At 38.6% G+C, this 25,951-nt stretch overlaps 1 protein-coding gene across 2 annotated transcripts in view; it reads right to left on the bottom strand.

Annotated features, from left to right (window-relative positions):
- Positions 1 to 24,762, bottom strand: part of RAB6A (RAB6A, member RAS oncogene family) — an 85,022-nt gene extending 60,260 nt beyond the window's left edge. Inside the window, exon 1 of one of the 2 annotated variants that reach the window (XM_042904101.1) lies at positions 24,085 to 24,762. In XM_042904101.1, coding sequence (XP_042760035.1) covers positions 24,085 to 24,154 — 70 coding nt within the window. In that variant the 5' untranslated portion in view covers positions 24,155 to 24,762. The remainder of the gene's footprint in view (positions 1 to 24,084) is intronic. The other variant, XM_042904100.1, reaches the window with a different exon arrangement.
- Between the last annotated feature and the right edge of the window lie 1,189 nt (positions 24,763 to 25,951).

Raw genomic sequence — 25,951 nt, 5'->3', positions numbered from 1 at the left:
GGGGGGGGGGGGAGGGAGAAACTCAGAAAAATCAATTAACCAAGCTAATGCTACTTCAATATAGCTAACCTAGTCAACAGTACTAAAGTTCAATAAATCTAGTGGCCTTTTTCTAAAAACCTAAATTGAATAAAGATTTTGTTCCTCCTAGGGGCACCTCAGTGGCCCACCCGGTTAAGCATGTATCTCTTTTTTTTTTTTTTTTTTTTAATGTTTATTTATTTCTGAGACAGAGAGAGACAGAGCATGAGTAGGGGAGGGGCAGAAAGAGAGGGAGACACAGAATCAGAAGCAGGCTCCAGGCTCTGAGCTGTCAGCACAGAGCCCGATGCAGAGTTTGAACTCACAGACCGCGAGATCATGACCTGGGCTGAAGTCGGACGCTTAACCGACTGAGCCACTCAGGCACCCCATCATGTATCTGACTCTTGATTTCGGCTCAGGTCATGTTCTCACGGTTCGCGGAATCAAGTCTGCTGCGTTGGTCTCTGTGCCGACAGCATGTGGAGGATGTTTGGGATTCTTTCTCTCCTCCCTCTCTGCCCCTCCTTCTGTCTGCATGCATCCTCTCTCTCTCTCAAAATAAATAAAATTAGGGGCACTTGGGTGGCTCAGTTGGTTAAGCGTCTGACTTCGGCTCAGGTCATGATCTCAGTTTGTGAGTTCAAGCCCCACGTCAGGCTCTGTGCTGACAGCTCAAGAGCCTGAATCCTGCTTTGGATTCTGTCTCCTTTTCTCTCTGCCCCTCCCCACTTGTGCTCTCTCTGTCTCTCAAAAATAAGTAAATGTTAAAAAAAAATTTTAAATAAACTTAAATAAAATTTTTTGTTTCTCCCAAAGTTAAAAAAAAAAAAAAAAACTATCCTTATACAATCATATTAAAAAATAGGGATTATGAGTTTGTGTAGAAGATTTGTTGAAATAAGTAATTTGATATGTATGTCTTGAAAGTTGTTTTTAATAAAGGTGCTTTAGCTTTCCAATAATATTTATATGAGAGGCATAAGACCTTTAGTACGGGTTTCCAGGATGATGAAATTGAGACATCCAGAGGGGGGAAAAAAAAATTAGAACATGAGATGAAGACAGGAGAATTAAAATAAAAACTTAAGGGGTGCCTGGGTGGCTCAGTCGATTAAGTGCCAGACTTCAGCTCAGGTCATGATCTCACAGTTCGTGGGTTCGAGCCCCATGTCAGGCTCTGTGTTGACAGCCTGGAGCCTACTTCAGATTCTGTGTGTGTCTCTCTCTGCCCCTTCTCAGCTCACACTCTGTCTCTCTCTCTCTCAAAAATAAACAAACATTAAAAAAAATTTTTTTTAAAAACTTAAAAAAAAAACCAAACACTAGGTGATATTTGGAATTGTTTAATCACTATATTATACACCTGAAACTAATGTAACATTGTATGTTAACTAACAGGAATTAAAACAAAAACTTAATAAACAAAAAGAGATAAAGATAGGAAAGATACTCACACGAAGGTAAAGACTGACCGGCTAATCTTACCAAAGATAAATAAAAAATAAATATTTGGGGGTACCTGGCTAGGTCAGGCAGTTGAGCGTCAGACTCTTGATTTCAGCTCAGGTCATGATCTCACTGTTTATGGGACTGTGAGCCCTGTGTCAGGCTCTGCTCGGGCAGTGCGAAGCCTGAGTGGGATTCTCTCTCTATCCCTCTCTTCCTGCCCCTCCTCTGTGCACACTGCCTGCTGTATGTCTCTCTCTCTCTCTCTCAAAATAAATAAGCATTAAAAAAAAGTAAATGGGGCGCCTGGGTGGTTCAGTCGTTTAAGCATCTAACTTAGGCTCAGGTAGTGATTCACAGTTCATGAGTTTGAGGCCAGCATTGGATCCTCTGCCCCTCCCTGATGCTTGCATACTCTCACTCTCTCTCTATAAATAAACATTTTTTTTTTTAAAGTAACGAAATATTTTAATTCTATGTTTCTCACTTCATTCCAAAACCAAGTGCTAGAGAACAATGAGGTTGGTGGATGAGAATGAGAAACAAGTGATAAAGCACTTACCACAAAAGAGTTCACAATCCACTGAAAGAGATACGTCTAAGAGAATGAACAAGAGAAGAAATCACTGGGCAAAGTGTCCAGCCTGTATACTGCTAGAGGAATCTTTTCTCAATTTATAAAACATTCCAGGGGGTTAAACATCTGATTCTGGATTTCGGTTCAGGTCATGATCTCATTGTTCATGAGTTTGAGCCCCTGCACTGGGCTCCAAGCTGACAGTGCGGAGCCTGTTTGGGATTCTCTCCCTCTCTCTCTGCCCCTCCCCTGTTTGTGCTCTCTTTTTCTCTCTCAAAATAAATAAATAAACTTAAAAAATTTTTCAAGGCTCCCTAGTATCCATAAGATAAAGTTAAAAATCCTTAGCAGGTATTCAAGGACCTTTACAATCAAACTGGAACCTAGCCTTCTAGACTCACCTCTTACTCTTGCCAAACAAACTTCATCTGACAAGAATAGAAAGCTATTAGTTATTCTTCAAGTATAACATGTACCTTAAAGCCTCTGAGATTTTGCTCATGGAACCTAATTTTGTGGAACGTTTCTTTCCTGGTTACATCATGAACTTATAAATTCAGTATCTGCTATGGTTCTGCCTGAAAGAAAGAAAAACTAAATTACCTCTCAAAATTACTTTCAGCCTAAGATTGTATTTCTACAAGTATTTTAGATGGCAGCAAGGCTTTTATGGTATTCCTACAACAAAGTGAACATCCATCTATGGATGTATTTTAAGGATAAAAAAAATGGATTGGAAATCATCTGTACTCTCAAAGAATAGTCCAGTGGAAAGTTCAAAATAAGTACTAGCATAAGATTCATTTTACCAGCATTTTTACTCAAAAATATTAAGTCCAGGTGTAGACATTTAACATAATAAAAAGCATGATCTGCTTTTTCTTATGGGAAAAAATAAGAAAAAATAAGAAATAATAGAAAAAATAAAAAGAAAATAAATAATAAATAATAGATATATAAAAGATAAAAAGATAAATAAATAAAAGATAAAAAGATAAATAATAAATAACAAAGAAAATAAATGATAAATAAAAGAAAAAGAAAAAAGAAAAATAAGAAAAAAATGGCAATACAAAAAACACTCATCTCAAATTATCTTGTTTCTGCATTTATTTACTAGTTTACCTCTCCCAACTTATGAACTGTAAGCTGCAGAACAGGAACTTCATCTATCTTGTTCATGCTATCTACACTCACAGTATCAGTTCCTGCTGGCACTGAAAAATTAACCAATAAACAGAAACTTCACCAAGTAGACAACATTCATTATGAAGGTGGCCCAGAATGTAGCATACAATAGTCTATGACAGCCTTTCATTCTTGAAAAGATGGAAGTAGATACAGCTCATAAGACATGCTTAATAATAAAGCTCAGGAAATTGAGATTTTAAAATCCGAAGGTCAAATTTACTAATTTACAGTAAGAAATAACTTTCATAAGTATGGCAATATTCAAGTCAATATGACTAGCAAATTTTCTCATTCAAGCTGTACACTTATGATTTGTATGCTTTTTTACCTGTTGTACTTCAAGAAAGTTTTCCTTATTAAAAAAATCTAAATAATCATTATTTAAAACAATAACATCATACGGGGTTTTACATACACACACACTTAAAATACACATAGTAAAGTCAGAGGGAGTGGTAAGTAGAGTTCTAAGGTCCTTACATTGTCCAGAAGGGTAAAGGAATCAATTAGCTGCAAACTTTTGTAAGTCATGGCTACCTGCCACAATTTCTACGGTAATCAATAAATGGAAAAAAATTTATAACTTCCCAATTAATAAAGCAAAGAATATGGAATAACTTTTTAAACTGGGAAAACGCAAGCAGGGGAGGGGCAGAGAGAGGAAGAGAGAATCAGAAGCAGGCTCTGCACTGACAGACTGACAGCAGCGAACCTGACGTAGGGTCTGAACTCATGAACCGTGAGGTCATGACCTGAGCCAAAGTCAGATGCTCAACCGGCTGAGTGCCCCAAGAATATTGAATAATTTTTAAAGACTATAAATTCAAGTAACAGAAAAGAAAAAGAAATATCAAGGACAAAAATAAGTACATTAAAATGGTAGATTTACTTTAAATCCAAATATACAATTATATTAAATGTAAATGTAGTAATGCTCCAATTTTATAAACAGATTATCAGCCTGGACAAACACAAAACCTAACTGGATGACCACTAAAACACATCTGAAACCTAAGAATATAAAAAAGTTGAAAGTAAAAAGAAATAAATATAAATGCTATAAAAACATTAAAAGAAAGATGGTATACCTAAATTAACATCAAAGCAAACTTTAGGGCCAAAAGCATTACTAGAAATGAAGTGGAACACTTGAAGATGATAAAAGGTTCAATTCACCAAGAACGTATAACAATTACACATTTGTATATATCTAATCTCAAAGTCTCAAAAACACATAAAGTAAAAATGAAAAGAACTATAATCACTGGGGGAGATTTTAACATATCTCTTTCAATAGCAGGATAGACAAAAATTCAATAAAGACAGAATATTTGAACCACATGATTAACAAAATTGATCTAGTAATCTTACAAAGAATTCAGCATCTGACAACTATAAAATACATTCTTTTCAGGGAAACATGGACTATTTATTAAAATTGATATGGGGCACCTGGGTGGCTCAGTCAGTTGGTGTCTGACTCTTGGTTTCAGCTCAGGTCAGGATCTCATGATTCACTGGACGGAGCCCCACATCAGGCTCTGTGCTGACAGCACAGTACCTGCTTGTGATTCTCCCTTTCCCTCTGTCTCTGCCTCTTTCCCACTCGCTCTCTCTCAAAAAATACATAACCTTTAAAAATAAAATAAAATTGATATGACATGGGCCACAAAAAATTCTCAAGAAAATTAAAAATACTAAAAATATATTCTCTGATTATAGTACAATTAAGGTGGAAAATATAAAGAAAACTAGAAAATCCCCAAGTGTTTGGAAATAATATACTTCTAAATAACCAATGTGTCAAAAGAGAAATCACAATACAAATCAGAAAGCATTCTGTACTGAGTAACAAAAGTATTGCATATCAAATTTTCAAAACACAACGGTAACAGTATTTAAAAGGAAATTTATACAACATGCACACTTACATGTAGCATATATTAGCTAAAAGTCAGTAAGCTACATGTACTGCTCAAGAAGTTGGAAAAGACCAGCAAAAGAAACCATAATACAGGAATTAAAGAGCAGAAATTAATGAAAAAGAAAACCCACAACTGAGAAGACTGACTAATAATTCTTTGGGGGAAAAAACACTATTAAATTTATAAACCTCTAGCAAGTCTTATCAAGAAGATAGAAGATACAGATAGCCAGTATTAGACATTGAAGAAGCATGATTACTTGGGGCACCTGGGTGGTTCGGTCGGTTGAACGTCTGACTTCGGCTCAGGTCATGATCTCACAGTTCATGGGTTTGAGCCCCGCATCAGGCTCTGTGTTGACCGCTTGCTCAGAGCCTGGAGCCTGCTTCGGATTCTGTGTCCCCTTCTCTCTCTGCCCCTCCCCCGATCACACTTTGTCTCACTCTGTTTCTCAAAAATAAATAAGTGTAAAAAATTAAAAAAAAAAAAAAAGCATGATTACAGATCCCACAGACATAAAAGAGCAATATGAATAATTGGTAGTAATAAATTTAAAATCTTAGGTGAAATGATCAAAATCCTAGAAAAACACTAAGAAGGCAAAATATTAATAGTCCTATGACTACTAAAGAAACTGAAGTTCTATTTTTTCTTTAATGTTTTTTATTTATTTTTGAGACAGAGAGAGACAGACAGAGCATGAGCAGGGGAGGGGCAGAGAGAGAGAGGGAGACACAGAATCCGAAGCAGGCTCCAGGCTCTGAGCTGTCAGCACAGAGCCCAATGTGGGGCTGGAACTCATGGACTATGAGATCCTTACCTGAGCTGAAGTCGGATGCTTAACCAACTGAGCCACCTAGGCGCCCCTGAAGTTCTATTTTAACACTTCTTCAAGATTGCCAAAGGCCTAGAATTGCCAAGCCACGCCACTCTTAAATAAAAAAAATAAGGTGGAAGGATTTACTCTCCGGGAAATCATTTTTTTAAAAAATGCTTATTTATTTTTGAGAGAGCGCACACAAGCAGGGGAGGGGCAGACACACACACACACACACACACACACACACACACACACACACACAGAATCCAAAGCAGGCTCCAGGCTCAGAGCTGTCAGCAAGAGGCTGATGCGGGGTTTGAACCCACAAACCATTAGACCATGACCTGGTCCAAAGTTAGACGTTTAACCAACTGAGCCACCCAGGCACCCCTCAGCCAATTTTTTTTTAAGTTTGTTTATTTTGAGAAAGTGCACATGCACACAGATGTGGGAGGGGCAGAGAGAGGAGAGAGAGAATCCCAAGCAGGCTCCATGTTGTCAGCACACAGCACAACATGGACTCAAACCTATGAACATGAGATCGTGACCTACGCTGAAACCAAAAGCAGGCTGTTTAACTGTCTGAGCCACCCAAGTGCCCCAAATTAGCCACTTTAATATAAACTTATGGTAAGTCTGGTATTGTTATAAGGGTAGACAAACCAACTGGCAGAACAGAAATTCCAGAACCAAACTGATTAATTTATACACAGCTGATTATTACAAAACTGACATGGCAAAGCAGTGAGGAAAAGTACTGTTTTTTTAATACATGTTTGGATAAATATGTACCCATGCTGAAAAAATTTAAACCTGACTGACATATACTTCAGAACACACATCAAAATCAATTTATAATCAATGGATTATAAACATAAATGTGAAAGGCAAAGCAAGCAAACAAACACATAAACCCAAAAACACTTCTAAAACATAATACAGGAATCTATCTTCATTACTCAGTAGATGGAAAAACTTCTTAAAACAGGACGCATCTACCACATTAAAACTAATATTTTCTGCCCATGAAAAAGTTGTCATTATTGTAAAAAAAAAAAAAAAAAAAAGGCAGGGCACCTGGGTGGCTTAATCAGTTGAGTGATTGAGCATCTGACTTGGGCAAAGGTCATGATCTCACGGTTTGTGAGTTTGAGCCTCGCATCAAGCCAGCTTCAGATTCTCTGTCCCCTTCTCTCTCTGCCCCTCCCCTGCTCACTCTTCTTCTCTTTAAAAAAAAAAAAAAAAAAGGTAAAAAAAAGGAAGCAAGCTAGGTTGGTCTATTCCGAAAACCAAAAAAAAAAAACCAACCACACACTTTTTGTTTTTCTTCATGGAGAATGAAGAACACACACTTTGTAGGAGGATGAAACAATACTTTAAGACTCTACCACACAGTATCTGTATCATGGGTTAAGTCTTTCTTTAAACTGTGACTATAAACTCTCATGTGTACCTTAACTTTTCCCCCGTGGCAAAATTTAAGCAAGAATTTTTGACTTTGGAAAAATGTTTCTGGATATTACAATAATAATCAAAACTAAAACCCCAACAAAGAAAAACAAGGCTTGAAAATATTCTCCTTTCCCAAAACCAAGATCACACTGTATACACTATGTTAGCCAACTTGACAATAAGTTAAAAACAAAAATTCTTCTTTCAACTCTAATAAAACAAATTTCACAGCCTATCAATGTTTTTTAAGTCCCAAGAAATAAGGAAATGAACATCTTTGCTCACATGAGCTTAAACTAACAATAAGTACACTTTAAAATATGGGTTATATATCACTTAGGTATAGAGGATAAATTGTTTCATATTTTAGTTCAAGTTAGTTTTGTTTTGTTTTAAAGAAGGAATCTCCAAATAGTAGATCAGGATCTCAATCTCTCATGGGGTCAGTGTTCATTTGAGTCATTGCATCCTCCTTATACTGAGGTTACCTCAAAATTCCAGAGAAAGAGGAGTACAGTCCACTTAGGTGGCCCCTTTACATTGTCCAAAGACATATTTTAGTATCTTTTCATATATTCCTACCCATTTATGATCACAAGACTTCTAGAAATTAAAATAGTTCTTTTTCGCATATATTTTAGGCATAATTTTAAATCAGCATTTCTGCTATATTTGCATTTCTTCTATATTCTTTCAAAGCTGCTTAAGCTAAGTTTACTCTCTTCTCCAAAACACTTTTCAAAATCCCTAATAGTGCATTTATTATATCCTCCTATAAAAAGCAGTTTATGTGACAATTTCAATCAGAGCCTAACTAATCTTATCCTGAATACTGTGGCTATTCATTTTTTGTTGAACATTATTTTCACATTTGTACCTAATACTCCAGTGCAACCAAATACACAAAACTTCATTCAGCATTATGCTGAAATGCTCCAAAAAATCATTTTTCCACTTAAAAAAGGAAATATTCTCTAGGTGATTTCATAACCTAGTGTAATCTACAACTTTTTCAGCTTAAGCATTTCTTGTTCAGATCTTATACCTGCAAAGTAATTAGCTATTATCTTTTTTGTATAGTATCATAGCAAACTTAAAGCCTTTTCAGTTGTGTTTTTGCCTTCTTGATGAGACTGAACAATTCCCAGTTGAATGTCACATTTTAATTCCATAACTAAATAGATCTATGGTTTTCCTTGTGTATAAACAGTATTTTGAAATGATTCTGGTAACTCAGTAATATAATCATTAACAAAGCAAATTTTGGAGCGCCTGGGTGGCTCAGTCAGTTAAGCATCCAACTTTGGCTCAGGTCATGATCTCACAGTTTGTGAGTTTGAGCCCCGTGTCCGACTCTGTGCTGACAGTTCAGAGCCCGGAGCCTGCACTGGATTCTGTGTCTCCCTCTCTCTCTGCCCTTACCTGGCTGTCTCTCTCTCTCTCAAAAACAAATAATAAAATATTTAAAAAAAAAAAAGAATTCTGTCATACAAATTACAAAAGTCTGGTAGTGCAAAATACCTGAGAAACACTTAACTTTAACAGATTTAGTTCATATAGCTCAACTTTCAAGAGATGATTAGTTACTTCACTTCTGTGTTTGGGGGAAACCTAAGTATCCTTTATTTTCTGCACATATTTCACCTATATAAAATATAACAAGGAAAGGTAATGATAGTTTAGGGTTTTATTACTGGAGTTCTAGAACTAAACTGTTCAGCTGAAATCCCAACTTGGCCATTTACCAACCTTATACAATTGGGTTAAGTTCTTTAACCTCTCTGTGCCTCAGTTTCCTCAAGGTAAAATAGGAATAACAGTAGTACCTATCTTACGGGACTGTTTTAACTTTTTATTTGGAAATAATATTAAATTTACAGAAAAGTTATAAAACTAGTACAGAGAATTCCAGTATACCTTTCACTCAGCTTCTCCTAAGGAGAACATCTTAAATAGCACAATTATCAAAACTGTGAGATGAATAGTGATACAATGCTATTAACTAAACTACAGAACTTATTTGCCTTTCACCAGGTTTTCTACCAATGTCCTTCTTCTGTTACAAGATCCAACCCAGGACTATTAGGACACTATTTAGTTGTCATGTTTCCTTAGTCTCCTCTCATCTGTGACATTTCCTGTCTTTCCTTGTTTTCATAACGTTGACACTTTTGAAGAGTACTGGTCAATTATTTTGTGTATGTCCCTCAATTTAGATTTGCCTAATGTCTTCTCATTAGATTGAGATCATGCATTTTTTTGACAAGACTACCAAAAACTGATAAGCATTTCTCACTGCATCGTAACAAGAGGAACATGATATAATGTTAATGTCTTATTCCTGATGTTAACCTTGAAGACTTGGTTATGGTCATCTCTACATAATTTTTCTACTATAAAAGCTACTGTTTTTCCTCTTGTAATAATTATCTTAGGGGAGATACTTTGAGACTAATTAACAAACGTCCTATGTCTTTTCAAACTTTTGCCAACCAATTCTAGCATTCAACAATGGATCTTGCCAGGGGCACCTAGCTGGCTCAGTCAGTAGATCTTGCAACTCCAGACTCTTTATCTGGGAGCTCTGAATTCAAGCACCATGTTGGGGTACAGATTACTTTAAAAAAATCAATCTTGGGGCGCCTGGGTGGCTTGGTCGGTTAATTGTCCGACTTCAGCTCAGGTCATGATCTCACGGTCCGTGAGTTCGAGCCCCGTGTCGGGCTCTGTGCTGACAGCTCAGCTGTCAGCTGTTTCAGCTGTTTCAGATTCTGTGTCTCCCTCTCTCTCTGCTCCTCCCCTGTTCATGCTCTGTCTCTCTCTGTCTCAAAAATAAATAAACGTTAAAAAAATTTTGAAAAAAAAAAAAAAATCAATCTTGGGGCGCCTGGGTGGCTCAGTCGGTTAAACGTCTGACTTCAGCTCAGGTCACGATCTCACACTCCGTGAGTTCGAGCCCTGCATCAGGCTCTGGGCCGATGGCTCAGAGCCTGGAGCCTGCTTCCGATTCTGTGTCTCCCTCTCTCTCTGCCCCTCACCCATTCATGCTCTGTCTCTCTCTGTCTCAAAAATAAATAAACATTTAAAAAAAAAAATTTAAAAAAAAATCAATCTTGCATACAACAATTACTGCAGTATTCCTTTTTTTTTTAAGTTTATTTATTTATTTTGAGAGAGAGAGAGGTCTCTGTCAGCACAGAGACCAATGTGAGGCTCAATCTCACATATCGTGAGATCATGACCTGAGCCAAAATCAAGAGTCGGACACTTAACCAACTGAGCCACACGGGTGCACCATTACTGTGGTATTCTAACGGTGATTTTGCATTTCCCTCATTCCATCTATATTTATTAACTGGAATTCTTCTATAAGAAAGAGTGGTTCTTATCTATTTAACTCTGGATTCATGGATATTTAATCTGTGGGTTATAATGTAATATCATCATCATTTATTTTGCTCAAATTATCCCAACTTTCTCTACTCGGTGCTCTTTCACATTGGTTCCTGTGCCCTTTTAAGAAGCCCCATTCTTTCTTAAACACTTCCTTACTTTGCCACCAGAAGCAGCTCTGGGCTCATCTTGTATTTTCCCTGCCCTAGCCCTGAAATCAACCATTTCTCCAGGAGCTCACAGAGCTGGTTTTAAGGATTAAATCAGTTAGATTGTAAGGTACTTAAACCAGGGCCTCATATGTAGTAAGTAATCAAATGTCAGTCGACATTATTACTTTGTATGCAAAACAAATATATTGATGTCAGGAAACTACAAAACATAAATTTACTCACAAAATTAAGGTATTCTGACTATTGAAAAAATTTAGTGGTTTGATAAGAATTACATATTTTCCAGTACAGTTGTCAGGAGGTGCTACATGGAGTTTTGCATTTAGTTACAAAGGAATACTGAGCACTTTATTGGTCTGCTAGGGCTGCTATAACAAAGCACCACAAACTGGTTTAAACAACAGAAATTTACTGCCTCATGGTTTTAGAGGCTACAGTTTTAGAGACTAAAAATTCTGAAAAATAAAAATTATCACAGTATTTAAGATAATACCAACCAGACTAAGGTTGAAATAACTATTTAGATTGTTTACATAAAAGACTAAATTATTTCAGGGGCGCCTGGGTTGCTCAGTCAGTTAAGCATCCAACTTTGGCTCAGGTCATGATCTCACGGCTCGTGGGTTCGAGCTCTGCATAGGGCCCTGTACTGACAGCTCAGAGCCTAGAGCCTGCTTCAGATTCTGTGTCTCCGTCTCTTTCTGCCCCTCCCCTGCTCACGCTCTGTCTCTCCCTCTCTCTCTCAAAAACAAAATAAAACTTTAAAAGACTTAATCATTTCAGTATCAGAAACTTTGAAAACAAATGTACAATATTTTGGAAAGAAAAAGAAGTTCAATTAAAGAATTTTGAGAGTACAAAAGGAATGCTTTATTTAAAATTGTACTCAATCTTTTGTGGGAAGGAACTACTTTCAATTTCTGGAAGCTTTGTGAATATTAAATATGTAGAAATATATGACAGTGCTAACATGAAGTCCATGGGAAGAGCCTACAAAGAACCATCTATGCAATCCATACCATATATGGGGATGGGAAGATTCTTCTCATTTTACATACAAGGAAACTGAGGCATGGAAAAGTTAAAGTGAACTCTTTAAAAGCACATAATTTATAAAGTGGGAGAGCAAAGACCACAGTTCAGTTCTCCTAACTCCTGCTCTAAGACTTTTCCCCATATCATATTAAGTTTAAAAGTTTTACAGGCCAAAGGAATGTCTCATAATAAACAACTTGATAAATGTGGAAAGTTTACAAATGAGTAGTAACTTTAGTAGTTTTCTACTTTTTTCCTATTTACTCAACATCAATATGATAATGCTTTTGTCACCTTCTTAAAGAAAGACCTCCTCAGGCTGCCTGGGTGGCTCAGCCAGTTGAACATCCAACTCTTGATTTCAGTTCAGGTGATGGTCTCACAGTCATGGATGAGCCTCAAGTTGGGCCCTTGTGCTGGGTGTGGAGCCTGCTTGGGATCCTCTACCTCCCTCTCTACCCCTCCCCCACTCTCTCTTCAGCTCAGGTCATGATCTCACAGTCCGTGAGTCTGTGAGTTCGAGCCCCACGTCGGACTCTGTGCTGACAGCTCAGAGCCTGGAGCCTGCTTCGAGTTCTGTGTCTCCCTCTCTCTGCTGGATCCATCACCAGAAACTGTTCACAATGTCAGAGATTCCTTGGTCTTATCTGTAGGCAATTTCTCCAATAACCTGTTCCCCTGCACTAAGGAGATATACAAATGGGCTAACTCCTTTCTGCAAGACTTAGAAAAGTCCTCTTTAGTATGGGATGGTACCTCACAGAATGTCATCTAAATTCCTCTGATCCCTGTCTTGAAAAGGTCAATCAGGAAATTCCAGCTAAGGGATACCTTACTCCTCTGCACTCTGCCTGGATTCATTTTTGTCTACAGTAGATAGCATTTCCCATAGGCATACAAATGGTTAGATAGCTGGCAAATTGGAGGTCAATGCTTACTGGGACATTTAAGTGTCCCTGTCAACATTCGTAATAAATAAAAAACCTCTCATTGTTCTGCCCCATTAAACATCCATGGCTGCTTTAAATGGAAACTGAAGGAGGCCTATATGACTCCGGGTTTACCTACACAGGGAGAGCTTTCTCCTCAGGTTGGATAAGTGCCAAGGAATGCATGGTCAGAAACTCCCTAACTTTAGGAGAGGTAGCTGATTTCACAGCCAAAGCAGCGGCAGCCCAACAATGATCACTTGAATCATTAGATCAAGTGGTTTTGGATAACTACATAGTCCCTGATTACCTACTTGCTAAACAAGGAGGCATATTTGTGCAATAGCAAATACTACCTGTTGCACATGGATAAATATCTCTGGAGAGGTAGAAATTCAATTAAACAAAATCAGAAAAAAAGCCCTCTGGTCACTGCAAATTTCACCTAATGACCCCTGATCTTTTGACCTATTTAACTGATTACCTTCAAGCCTGGGCTCCTGGTTTAGAACCATCAAACTGTATTTTTCACATACTTTTGATTCTGCTTTGCATAATTATTTTGAAGTCTTTTACTTATCACATGTCAAACTTTTACAAAAATGGCATATACAATAGGATGATGCTAGCTCAGTGCTTCAAGATTTTCTCTAACATTTATGACCCTGAAAAGATATAGACTAGGTAAGAAGTATCTGAGAGTTCTCCCGCCTAAACTTTGTTACTCAAATATGGCCTTAAATGGTTTCCAACTGCTATGTACTTTCCCTCCCATGTGGAACACAACATGGGGGAAAGGTCATCTTTCCTGACACCAAAGGACAAAAGCACTAAATACAGAAAACCTGACTCTTGACCAGCGAGGCTTTCAGAAGATCTTAATCTAAGGGGGAAAACAACAGAAACCTCATTTAAAATGGAGTCACAAGACCAGAAGGGGGAGTTCTCGGGCCATACCATTCACCGCAGCCCTTTGCAGACCCACAAGGAAGAGATTTACCTTGCATTCCCAACAAGGAGAAATCTACTTTACTACCCCAGAAGGATAGATTCCCTCCTTGCCTAGCAACAGCCCAACCAATAGGAGACTATCACAACTCAGCCAACAAAAAGTCACTAAGCTTCAAACTCCCAGTTTACTCCAAGGGACTTTTTGTTTATAACAGCCCCTCCCAATTTCCCTTCCTCTATAAAAGAGCATATCTCTGATTTGTTCTCCAGACTTGCCAATGGTTCACGAAGGCTTACTTCTCCTGATCTGGCATTCCTCTGCTATTCCAAATAAACCCATTTTGCTGGTGAAATAACTACCTGGCTGTTTTATTTTCAAGGTTGATTTTATTCTGAAAGTGACAAAATAGGGGCACCTGGGTGGCTCAGTTGGGTAAGCACCCGACTTTGGCTCGGGTCATGATCTCCCAGTTTGTGAGTTTGAGTCCCGTGTCAGGCTCTGTGCTGACAATGCAGAGCCTGGAGCCCAGAGCCTGCTTTGAGTCCTGTGTCTCCCTCCCTTTTTGCCCCTCCCCTCCTCACACTCTGTCTCTCTCTCCCAAAAATAAATAAGCATTTAAAAATAAATAAATAAATAAAATTAACATTAAAAATAAAAAAATAAAAATAAATGTGACCAAATAAACCTACAAATGTGAGGCTTTTGAGTTTTTGAAAATTAATTTTTTATTGTGATAAACTATACATATAAATTTACCATTTTTAAGTGTACAATTCAGTACATTCACAATGTTTTTAAGATAAGAAGTTACTGATTTACATTTTTATAAAATTCATTCTAATAATTTAAAGGATAGACTGAAGAAGAGGTCCAAGAACAGAGACTGGAAGGTCCAGAGCAATGTAAAAGATTTAAATCTACTTTAATGTCAGACTGTAAGCAAGAATAGAGAATATCTGATTTATTAATAACTATATCCCCCAGGACCTAGCTCCATGCCTGGCACACCATGAGCATCTGTTAAATGAATAAATGATCTTTAAGATTCTATTATTCTAAGAATGGAAGACATGTATTCTGCATAGCATGTAACACCCTAATGATGATTAAAAAAAACTCTTCTGTAATATGCATAACAATAAAGGGTAAAGATGAATATTAGGTATAAGATCAGAGATAGGAGGGTAGAAGCCAGACTATGACAGTCTTTAAACCAAGAAGAAGAGTTTGGACTTCATCTCAAAGAGAAATCTATTGGGGTGTCTGGGCATGGTTTCATACAATCTCACAATGACAGTACTGATAATGCTTATTATCCATTAATTTAAAGAATCCTACAATATTTAGCCCTTTAGTGACTGACTTATTTCACTTAGCATAATGTCATCAATATTCACCCATGTTGTAGCATGTATCAGAGTTTCCTTCCTTTTTAAGGCTGAATAATATATTTCATTTTATGTATATAACACATTTTGTTTATCCATGTATCCATTGACAGACACTTGGGTTGCTTCTATCTTTTGGCTACTGTGAATGCTACTATAAACATGGGTACAAATGAGTTGGTTTTAATTTTATAAAATGAAAAAGGAAAAGGAAAAAAAGAGAAACTGAAAACCCTAAGCAATTTTAAACATCTAAAAGTACTGGTTCTCAGAAAATCTAAATCATCCAGGTTGAAGGTAGAAAGTAAATGGAAAAGTGGTGATTGACCTAATAGGTTCTATAAAGATCAACTTTAGACTGACAATGGAGAAAGCTGAGAAACAATCTGATTTGTGCCAGAGAACCCCCAAATGGCTCAGGAATTGCAGGCACCAAGCGTAAATAAGTATTAAGGTGGTGCTAAAAACAAAACGAACAAATGAAAGTCCCCTCCACTGTTCCACACAGCCAGGTCCCTCTCCCACTTCACCAGAAGATTAGAGAGTTATTCTATGAGAAAGGAAAATAGAGAGCTTCTGGACTGGGAAATAAAAGAAACAAGTGAGGGCTAAAATACAAACAGTATTAAAAACAAGGAAATTAAATCCATTACTCTATGTTATCATCAAACTCTGTCTGCATTCAGCACTAAGAAAACTGGGAACTAAGCTTACTCCCTCCAGCAAGACACTGGATAATTCTTTATGAATCTGATGGGCAAAAGAATTAAAGGAGCTAACTCCCCCCAAAAGAACTCAGCCAGATCATCCTACAGAGAAGCTCCCTAAACCCGCACGAGTGCTTAAAATCAAGCTTTTAGTGCTCAACTTTTTTAAACATAGGAGGATAGCCAAGAATTACTTGTTTTTTGAGGACCACATCAAGCAAGAAAGAATAATCAAAATAAACAGAGGTACTAACAATATACAAAAAACTGAGTATTAGGAAGAGGAAATACATCTCAATAATATCCTCAAAATAATAAAAGATACTGGAGGGGCTCCTCTGTGGTTCAGTCAGCTAAGCAAATGTCTCTTGATTTTGGCACAGGTCATGATTTCACAGTTCATGGGATCGAGGCCTGGGCTGGGCTCTGCACTCATAGTACAGAGCCTGCTTGGGTTTCTCTTTCTCCCTCTCTCTCTACCTGTCCCTTGTTCACTCACACACATGTACACACGTGTTCTCTCTCTCTCAATATCAATAAATAGAAACTTTAAAAATCAAAGATACTAGAATCAAAAAGATGCTACAGACAAGGAACATTCAGAAAACAAACAAAAAAAACCTCTTTGAAATGAAAATGATAGAAATAAAATAGGATGGAAGAAAGCTGAAAAAATCTTTTGAGAATTAAAACAGAAACATGAAGAAAAAGAAAAGACATAAAATAAGACAAAATCAGAAGATCAATCCAGGTCTAATAATTCAAGAGGGAACGAAAAATGGAGAAGAGGATATCATACTAGTTAAGAAAATTTCCTAAAAACTAAGAACATAAGTTTCCAGTTTGAAAGAAATTATATCTATTATTCAGCACACAAAATGAAAATCAACATATCAGTATGAAAGATCAAAAGACCAAGAGTCAGAAAGGTAACACTAAGAATCTACAAGGCTATACATTAATGTTTTTGAACTTCTTTAGGAATGTATCCAACTTAAAATTCTAAACTCCACCAAATTTCCAGTGTAAAAGTTGTCCAAATACATTTTCAGAAACACAAGTCTCAAAAAACTTTCTCCCATGTTTCATTTATTAGGAAACTACCAACTGGAGAGTATGTTCAACCTCATGATAGAGTAAACCAATAAAAAAAAGGAAAATGTAATCTGAGAAACAATGGATCCATCTAACACAAGAGAAAAGGAAATCCTCAAAATGATGACAAAGGTAGATCCCAGGTTGACAGCTGAGCACCCATCATGGGGGTGGTAACTAGTATATATTAGAATAGGTCAGAAGGTTCTGGAAGAGAGGTCTTCAAGAGGTCTTCAAATTAAATGAATTTCTTCTGAGGAAAAACCTGATGCATTCTTATACACAGAGACGTGATTTACATTGTGGATAAAAAGTTGAGGGATAAATTCAGGATATGTATATAAATTAAACAAAGGAAAACAAAAAAAATATGCAAAAAAGTATAAGTAATCAGTATACTACATGACTCTGCTGTGAATATCATTTACCTAATTACAATACTGTATAAATGAAATACCGACCTAACCAAAATGTATGATATCTATAACTAGAGGGTAGAAAAAAACACTACTACTAGGTTAGTGTTGCCATATAAGAAATGGAAAAAACGCTTAGCAAAGTTAAATAAACTTTCCAAGATAACACTGAAATACTGGGTCAGGATTAGCGCCAAAGTCTGATTGTCTCTGAAGCTGTCTATATCAATATATGTTGCCTCCCCAAGGACAAGAGCTTAACAATATAGCACAGGAATAGATATGAAAATTTCAAAACAGGGAAATTTGATATTAAAAATTACAGGGGCACTTGGGGGGCTCAGTCGGTTAAGCATCCGACTTTGGCTCAGGTCATGATCTCTCGGTTCCTGAGTTCAAGCCCCGCACTGGACTCTGCACTGGCAGTTTGGAGCTTGCTTGAGATTCTCTCTCTCCCCCTCTCTCTGCCCCTCTCCTGCTCATGTGCCCACTCTCTTTCTCCCTTAAATAAACTTTAAAAAAAATAAAAAATGTGTTATCTTGGAGATTTCTATAAATGAAGTAACTTAAGAGTGATCCAATTTAACTGTCATAACTAAAAACAGCATAAGGAGAGCTAATAACAAATCAAATGTGGTATCCTTGATGGAATCCTGGAACAGAAAAAACACTAGATAAAACTAAAGAAATTTAAATAAAATATGGAATTTGGTTAATAATGTATCAATACTGGTTCATTAATTGTGAAAATGTACAAATGAATTATCTTTGCAGTTTTTCTGTCAATATAAAACTACTCTATTTCTTTAAGTATTTATTTATTTATTTTGAGGGGGTGGGGGGGAGAAAGAGAGACAGAACAAGCCGGGGAGGGGCAGAGAGAGAGAGAATCCCAATAGGCTCTGCACTGGTAGCAGAGCCTGACGTGGGGCTCAATCTCACAAACTGTGAGATCATGACCTGAGCCAAAATCAAGAGATAGATGCTTAATGGACTGAGCCACCCAGACACCCCTAAAACTATTATAAAATAAAAAATATTTTTTAAAGTTTTATTTATTTAAGTTATTTCTACACCCAATGTGGGGCTTGAACTTATGACCCTGAGATGAACTGAGAGTCCCTATGCTCCTCTGACTGACCCAGCCAGGTGCCCCTTACAAAAATTTTATTGGAAAACAAAAAACAGAAATGGAAAGCTGTTTTTGTATGTACAAATAATATGGAAAGATCTCTAGGATGTATTGTTAAGTAAAAAAAGAAAGGTGTGGAGTGAAGTCTGATACATCTTATATAAGAGAAAATAAGAAATTATATTCGTATTTGCTTGTATTTGCATAAAGAAATCCCAGAGTATACACAAGAAAACAATATATACAAACAATACATAAGGCAGGAGGGGGTGGAGTAGAGAAAGGAGCTACCAGAACAAGGGTAGTAGTAAGTTTTCTCAGAGTACACCTTTTTATGTTTGTATTACCTATTAAAAATAGAGGGGGGGAAAGTTATCCAGTTTAAAGCCCTAAGAGAAATGGATTAGATGAATTCTGAAAGTCTCCTCCAATTCTGTAATGTTCTAATTCAAGAATTTCAGCTCAAAGTACTTAAATTATTAGTCATTTATAATGTGTCTTCCCTGAAACCCCATGCTCCTGTCACTTCTTTATACCTTTTAACTCTATTTTTCTAAGCAGCTGCACTTATTACACTGTATTGTTTTAGATATTATATGCAATATTTCTTTTATGATAAAATGTAAATTTAAGCTTATGTTCTATCAAATCACTTGACAGCATAGTTTTACATGCACATGTGTTAAATTAAAATAGTTACCAAGCATGGAGTGCCTGGGTGGCTCAGTAGGTTAAGCACCCAACTTCAGCTCTTGCAGTTCATGGGTTTGGTTCATGGGTTCGAGGTCAGGCTCTGTGCTGACAGCTCAGAGGCTAAAGCTACTTCAGATTCTGTTTCCCTCTATCTCTGCCCCTCCCCTGCTCACGTTCTGTCTCTCTCTCAAAAATAAACATTAAAAAAAAATTTTTTTTTAAATAGTTTGAGCACTTCCCACGTGCCAGGCACTCTTGTAAATGCTTCACATTTATTAACTAATTTAATCTTCACAATAACTCTGTATTATAGTTCCTATTACCTTTAGAGAAGGAAATTGAAGCACAAAGAAGTCAAATAATTTGCCCAAAGCCAGTGGCCAGTGCTAAAATATGAAACCCAGACTCTGCTCTTAATCACTAGCTCTACTGTTTAGTTTTAAGGCTCCAAAACCAGATCTGGAAAACATTCTCTTTGACTGCCCTAACTTGCAGTATGAAGCTCCATGGTACAAATGGCTTATTATCATCTAATCCAGCAGTTCTCAAAGTGTGGTCTACTGACCACCAGGATCCCCAGGACTCTTCAGTAGAGGGTCCAATACCCTCCTGGGAGTCAAACCATTTTCATAATATTGTTATTTGGCTTTTTTCACTCTCGTTCTCTCATGAGTGTACAGTGGAGTTTCCCAGAGCCTATATGACACGTGACATTACAATAGATTGAATGGAGAAGGATCTGAGAATCCAGATATTTTCTCATGAGTCAAAGACATTAAAGAGATTTGCAAATTTGTAAAACAATGCCATTCTCTCACTAAATTTTTGTTTGCAAAATAGTTCTTTCATGTAATGGGTTTAATTATTTTTATTTTTAAATGAATTAAGTATTTTTAAATTTTGTTTAATTTTCAATAAATATTGATATAAACCATATGAACAGTTCTTCAGGGGCCTCAACAATTTGTAAAAGCATAACAGGTAACGGTATCTTGAGAAGAAAAGTTTAAGATCACTGATCTAGCCAATCTAAACTGTTCAGTACTCCTGATCCCTGATGGAAAGACACATTTTCCCTATCTAGCATGTTATAATTCAAAAGACCTGATGTAAAAAGAGTAACATAGAATGAAAAAATAAGCAGCACTAGGCCAAATATGTGCTTCTACCTGAGATATTCCCTAATTTGTAACCCTATTTGTAACATTTGTTTGTAGTAATATCTTCCACTATAAACCATGAATGCATTCCTAAAAGTGCCTCAGCATTTCAAGACAGCAGCCAGAGGTAGCAATAAAAGAGATTTCTTAAGGAAACTTCGGCTGTAAATTGTATACTCCAACATTCCTTCATTAAATCACGTATACTACTGAAATATAAACGCTAAGACTTGTTACAAAGATTACCAAAACTAGTATCATTAACTTGCTCTGACACTTCATATACTGAAAAACAACTCATCTTCATTACAAAGCACAGAAGCTTTATTTTTGATAAGCTAAACAGAAGTCTACTTAACTCCAAATCAGTTCCATGAACACATCTTTAATAACATTTGACATACTTCTAGGTTCTACACTAATAGCAAACAATTTAACAATAGCTTTAACTAAACAAAACTAATTCTTCTCAACCTACCCCCCAAAAAATGCAAAATCCTGGTCTCATTATTATTATTTTTTTTAGCAAAATGGCAAGAGTTATAAAAAAAAAAAAAAAAAAAAGCAGGTTCCCTGCTTCCCAACCCCAAGAATCTAAAGTATCCCAGCATACAATCAACTAATGTAAGTATAAAATGTTATTGTTAAACTACTAAGTGCCTATGGGAAAAATAAAACATAGATTCCACCACAGCAAAGACTAATACAGGCTACTAGCTTTGATTCCTAGTAGATTCAACCATCATTCATTTACCAAATATTTCTGGTACCTACGAGCCTGGTGCTATGCTAGGCACTGGGGATACAATGAACAAAATAAGTTGTAATCTTCATGGGACTTACGTTCTGCTGTGGGTAACAGACACACACACACATACAAATAAGAATTATAAATGTGGTAAATGCTTTGCCACAGATTAGTTTTTGAAAGCTGAATTGTGGAACTGTAAAACCTAAAAATAAATAATTCATGAAGAGTTACATCAAGATGACATGGGCTCCAAAGACCTTTACTAATGCATAAGAAAACTACAGACACTGCCCAGGAAAACAGAGATCAATCTTTCACTGTCAAAGCTATCGGATGGCATTACTTAGCATTATAGCAGCCTTAAAAGATAATTAACCCCACAGTTCCAGAGTTAAAAAGCATGTAAATACAATACTTTAGAAAATATCTAAGAGGAGCCTAAAGAAACACTGACATCTAAACGTAATGTGGTATCCTGAACTGAATCCTGAAACAAAAAAAGATGAAAAGAAATCTGAATAAACTATGGACTTAGTTAATAATAATACATCAATATTGGTTCATTCATTATAAAAAAGTACCATACTAATTTAAGATGTTAAGAACACCGAGGAATACTGGGGAAACTGGGTGGGGCTATATGGGAACCTTCTGCACAATCTTCTCAATTTTTCTGTAAATCTAAAATTGTTCTAAAAAATAGTCTATTAAAAAAAATCTAAGATGACTTCAGGAACTACAGGGAGGTCATTGTCAAGACTTAAATAAAGTAAAAAATGAGAAGCCACGGAACTCTGCAATGTCATTTAGAACATAAATACTCAAGGAATTCAAAGGAAACCTTCAAATATCGAACTTATGATCTCTACTCATACTAAAACCTTCCTAGGGCAGAGATTAAAGGTTTCTTCATGCAAACTAAATAGTTCTTCATCACAACATAAGGCCGGCAATAACATCCCTAGAGTGCACAATAAGCACTTTAGATCCTATTTATCAATAATGACGAATACACTATATTTTACACATGGCATTGTCCTAAAAGTGCCATAAAACACCTAGACTGGGTTCACGCTCACAGGTCTTACCAAATTACTTAAAGAAACAAGTTTATACATGCTTCAGGAATATTCATAAGCAAAGAGGAGACTATCCTTTTCCTTGATAAGGAAGGAAGAGGCAAAGATTATATATGAAAAGAGAGAAGTGATTTCTCAGCTCCAACTAGAAGCAATTTTGCAACTAACGTTAATCTACTTCAATGCCATATATATTAGTATAAACAGTTCAAGGTAGTTGTAAAAGCTCTGAATTTATATCAGTTATCTGCTTTCCAATCAAAAGAAATTTTCTTCCCTACAGCCTAATCTAAGATACCTAGCAGGTAACTCAATGATGATTTAGAAGGAACTAACCTCTCAATGTGTGAATTTTAAAGATGGTCATGAAAAATGTAAGAAAAACAAAAAAGGATGATAATCTCTAAATTGTCGAGTGCCAAGTTTCATAATTCAGCATAAAATTGGAATCACCACAAGAAGTTATTTTGGAGAAAGCCATCACAAAACTATGATCCTGTATGTAATACAAAGTAAGCGACAGCAGAAGCCTGACCAGGTAAGTAAGATCACGCTACTCATCATATACTGCGGAATATTAAGCATAAAAGGGTCATTTAGCTGAAACGGCATTACATATTGAAATCTAATTTAGATAACCAGATGATGAATCTATTCTACTCTACTCCATTACTCCCTAGCCCCTAAGGAAATCCTACAAAACAAAGATGTTCGTTATTCTCAGGCCTTCTCTCACAGGAATCCTAAATATATTTGTATGTTGAAAACACTCAGAAGAAATGAAATAATTAACATTTCCCCGGTAATCCCCGTTTGCACCACCATAAAGAGAATCAGACACTGCTTCATGTTGAAAGGAGGAGAGGTGAGATGTGAAAAATTCCAAGTAAAACGATCATGACATAGCATCTGGCAGAGATCGGCAAAGCATCAACAGTGCCAGAAGAATTGTCAGGGCTCAAAGTCATGAGAAGAAAATGAGGTTTTCCAACAAGCCTCAGCCTAACCCAAGAAACAAAAATCACCACTGCCGCCACCACCCCTCTTACTCCCCAACCACTCCATCCTCAAGTCGCCTCCAATTCAGACATATATCTTCCAAACTAATTCCCCACCCAAGGGAAAACCATCCAAGAATTTCTACGACCCCCCATTTCCCACCTCCCATAAGATCCGCAAATCCCAGCAAGCCTCTAAGGAAAACAACGCCCTAATCCCCCCACCCTCCTAGTCCAAGGTTGAAGAGGGTCGGCTCCCGGGAGCGGGGCTTCCCGGAGTGGGGCTTCCCAGGGTGGGCCATCACAGAGCTGACGAACTGGAATAAAAGCAAAGATAAGGGTGGGGCTCAAGGAAGGGGGCTACGGTTGGTGAGACGACGGAGACGGGAGGAATAAAGGGATGGACAGCAGGCTGGGGCTGGGCGGGGTGAGGACTGGGGGGAGGGGGCAGACCGACGGGAGAGGCCCGGGCTGCGGCGGGGGGGGGGGGGGGGGGGGGGTTGGGGGGAAGGTGGTGGAAGGAGACGTCTGAACCGGGGACGGAAGGGTCAAAAATCTGACCGACGGATCCAGACGAAGAGGAGCCGGTGGCTAACAGAGGTCAGCAAACACCGGGCAGGGCTGGGGGTTACCACCGAGCGTAAACGCGAGGCCGGTAGAGAGAGCCTTCGCGGACAGAAGGGCCGCACTGGGGGCGGTGCGGGGAAGCCGCGGCCAGCTGCCAGGAGTGGGGGAGCCGCGCACTCACCGCTCTGCTCCCCCAGGAACACCAGCTTGAATTTCCTCAGCGGATTCCCGAAGTCTCCGCCCGCGGACATGATGAAGCCGAAGGAGCTGCCGCCGCCTCAGCCCAGAGACCTCTCGGACCGACGCTGCACCAATCGGCTGACGAAAAAGGTGAGAGGAAGGACCGGCGCCGAGCTCTCTTGGACCCTGCAGGGCCCGGCGGCGGAGCAAGACTGGAGGGCAGGACTCCTCCCCACAGACAGGCAGCCGTCGCCGCCGCCTCCCCGCAGAGTCGCCTTAGCACCGAGAGGCCCGCGGCTGGGAAAGGAAGGATGGCGGTGTCGGAAGCAGCCAAGGGTGGGCTCTAAGTTACCAAGGCTAGCGCCGTTCCCTTCTCAGCACCCGGCACCGAGACTGGGGTGAGAGAAGAGGAAGGTGGCGGAACCGGAGCCGCAGACGCGTCTGGGACCTCTCACGCGCTGCGCCTCAGCTCCCACAGCTGCCGCCGCCGCAGCCCAACCTGCTGAGTGCGCGAGCCTCTGGCGCGGCGCGCGGCGAGCCCGGGCGCGAGCGTGCCGCCCCTCCGGCCGCCGGCGTGCGTGCGTGCGCGTGCGCGCCACAAGCCAGCGCCTTCCTGGTTTAGCCTGCTCTCCCGGCTTCTCCTTCACAGCGGAGACCAGGGCAGGTTAGGTTGCCACGCCAATCGGGAGAAGTAAGGGGGAGGCGGGGCGGAACCCTGGGGAAGTGACGGGGGTAGAATAAGGAGCATGTACGTCACTAACGTGAGAGCCAATCGGAAAGGGCCAAAGGCGGGCAGAGATGGCAGTGAGGTGGCGGCGCGAGAACGCGCGCGGCCCTAGCGCTATGGAAAGCGACTCACGGTGACTACCATGCGAAGTGTGGCGCGTCGCAGCCGGAGGGGAGGGGAAGCGTGGGGAGGAAGGAGGCGGGGCCGGCACCTAGGTTGAATTGACCCCAGAACGGTGAGCGTGTGGTGTGAGATCCCTAAGGTGTCTACTGGGTTTCTCTTCTCCAGAACCCTCAGCCCTGCCTCGTATTCCTTAAATCTGCCCTTCACCCGTGCACCCACCCACCTACTCCATTTTTTTTTCTTATCATAATTCCTCACTGTTGCTCCCAGGAGTTTCATAACTACCAGAAGCAGAGCCTCTACATTTTTGCAGATGAGGAAATTGAACCTCAAACCTTCCTCAGAAGGAAATGACTTACAAAATCCACGAAGCCATAAAGTGGAACCTAGGTTATGTCTTTTTCCCCCATTGAACCTCTGCGACCTCATTATTGATAAGCCATTCCACTTCCCTGACCTGGCTTGGTGTGTTAACAGCCTTTGTTCCTTTGTGGGTGACGCCCACCTTCCACTGTGCTAGAAAAGGATTTAGACATCATGTAAATCAAACCCTTCATTTCACAGATGGTGAAACTGAGGTCCAAGTAGGAAAACAGCTATGCAAAAAGGTCACACAACAAATTAAAGGTAGAGCCTGACCTTGAGCCTGAGTGTGAGGGAAGAAATATTTTAAAGATCACCTTTTCCTCCTGAGGCTAGGTTTCTGAATCAGTTATGGGTGGACCTCCCTTAAATTAGACCTCTGAAGCAGGTGCATTTTTCTGTGGAGAGGATCCATAGCTTTCATCAGATTTTCAATCCAGTTTATGACTCAAAAAATGAAGGTTAATGTGACAGCCAAGAAGAACCTCAGGAGACCCGACAACTAGGTATAATGTAGATGTAAGTAACAGGACAACTCAGCATAGGCTTTTAAGCTGAATGGGATCCTGGGAGAGAAAAAGGACTTTAGGCAAAAACTAAAATAAATCTGAATAAATATGGACTTTGGTTAATTACAGTGTATCAATACTGGTTC

The sequence above is a fragment of the Panthera leo genome, chromosome D1, assembly GCF_018350215.1.
Source record: "Panthera leo isolate Ple1 chromosome D1, P.leo_Ple1_pat1.1, whole genome shotgun sequence".
Classification (NCBI taxonomy): domain Eukaryota; kingdom Metazoa; phylum Chordata; class Mammalia; order Carnivora; family Felidae; genus Panthera; species Panthera leo.
Note: the sequence above shows the minus strand (reverse complement) of the source record. Positions and strands in the feature narration are given on the sequence as shown.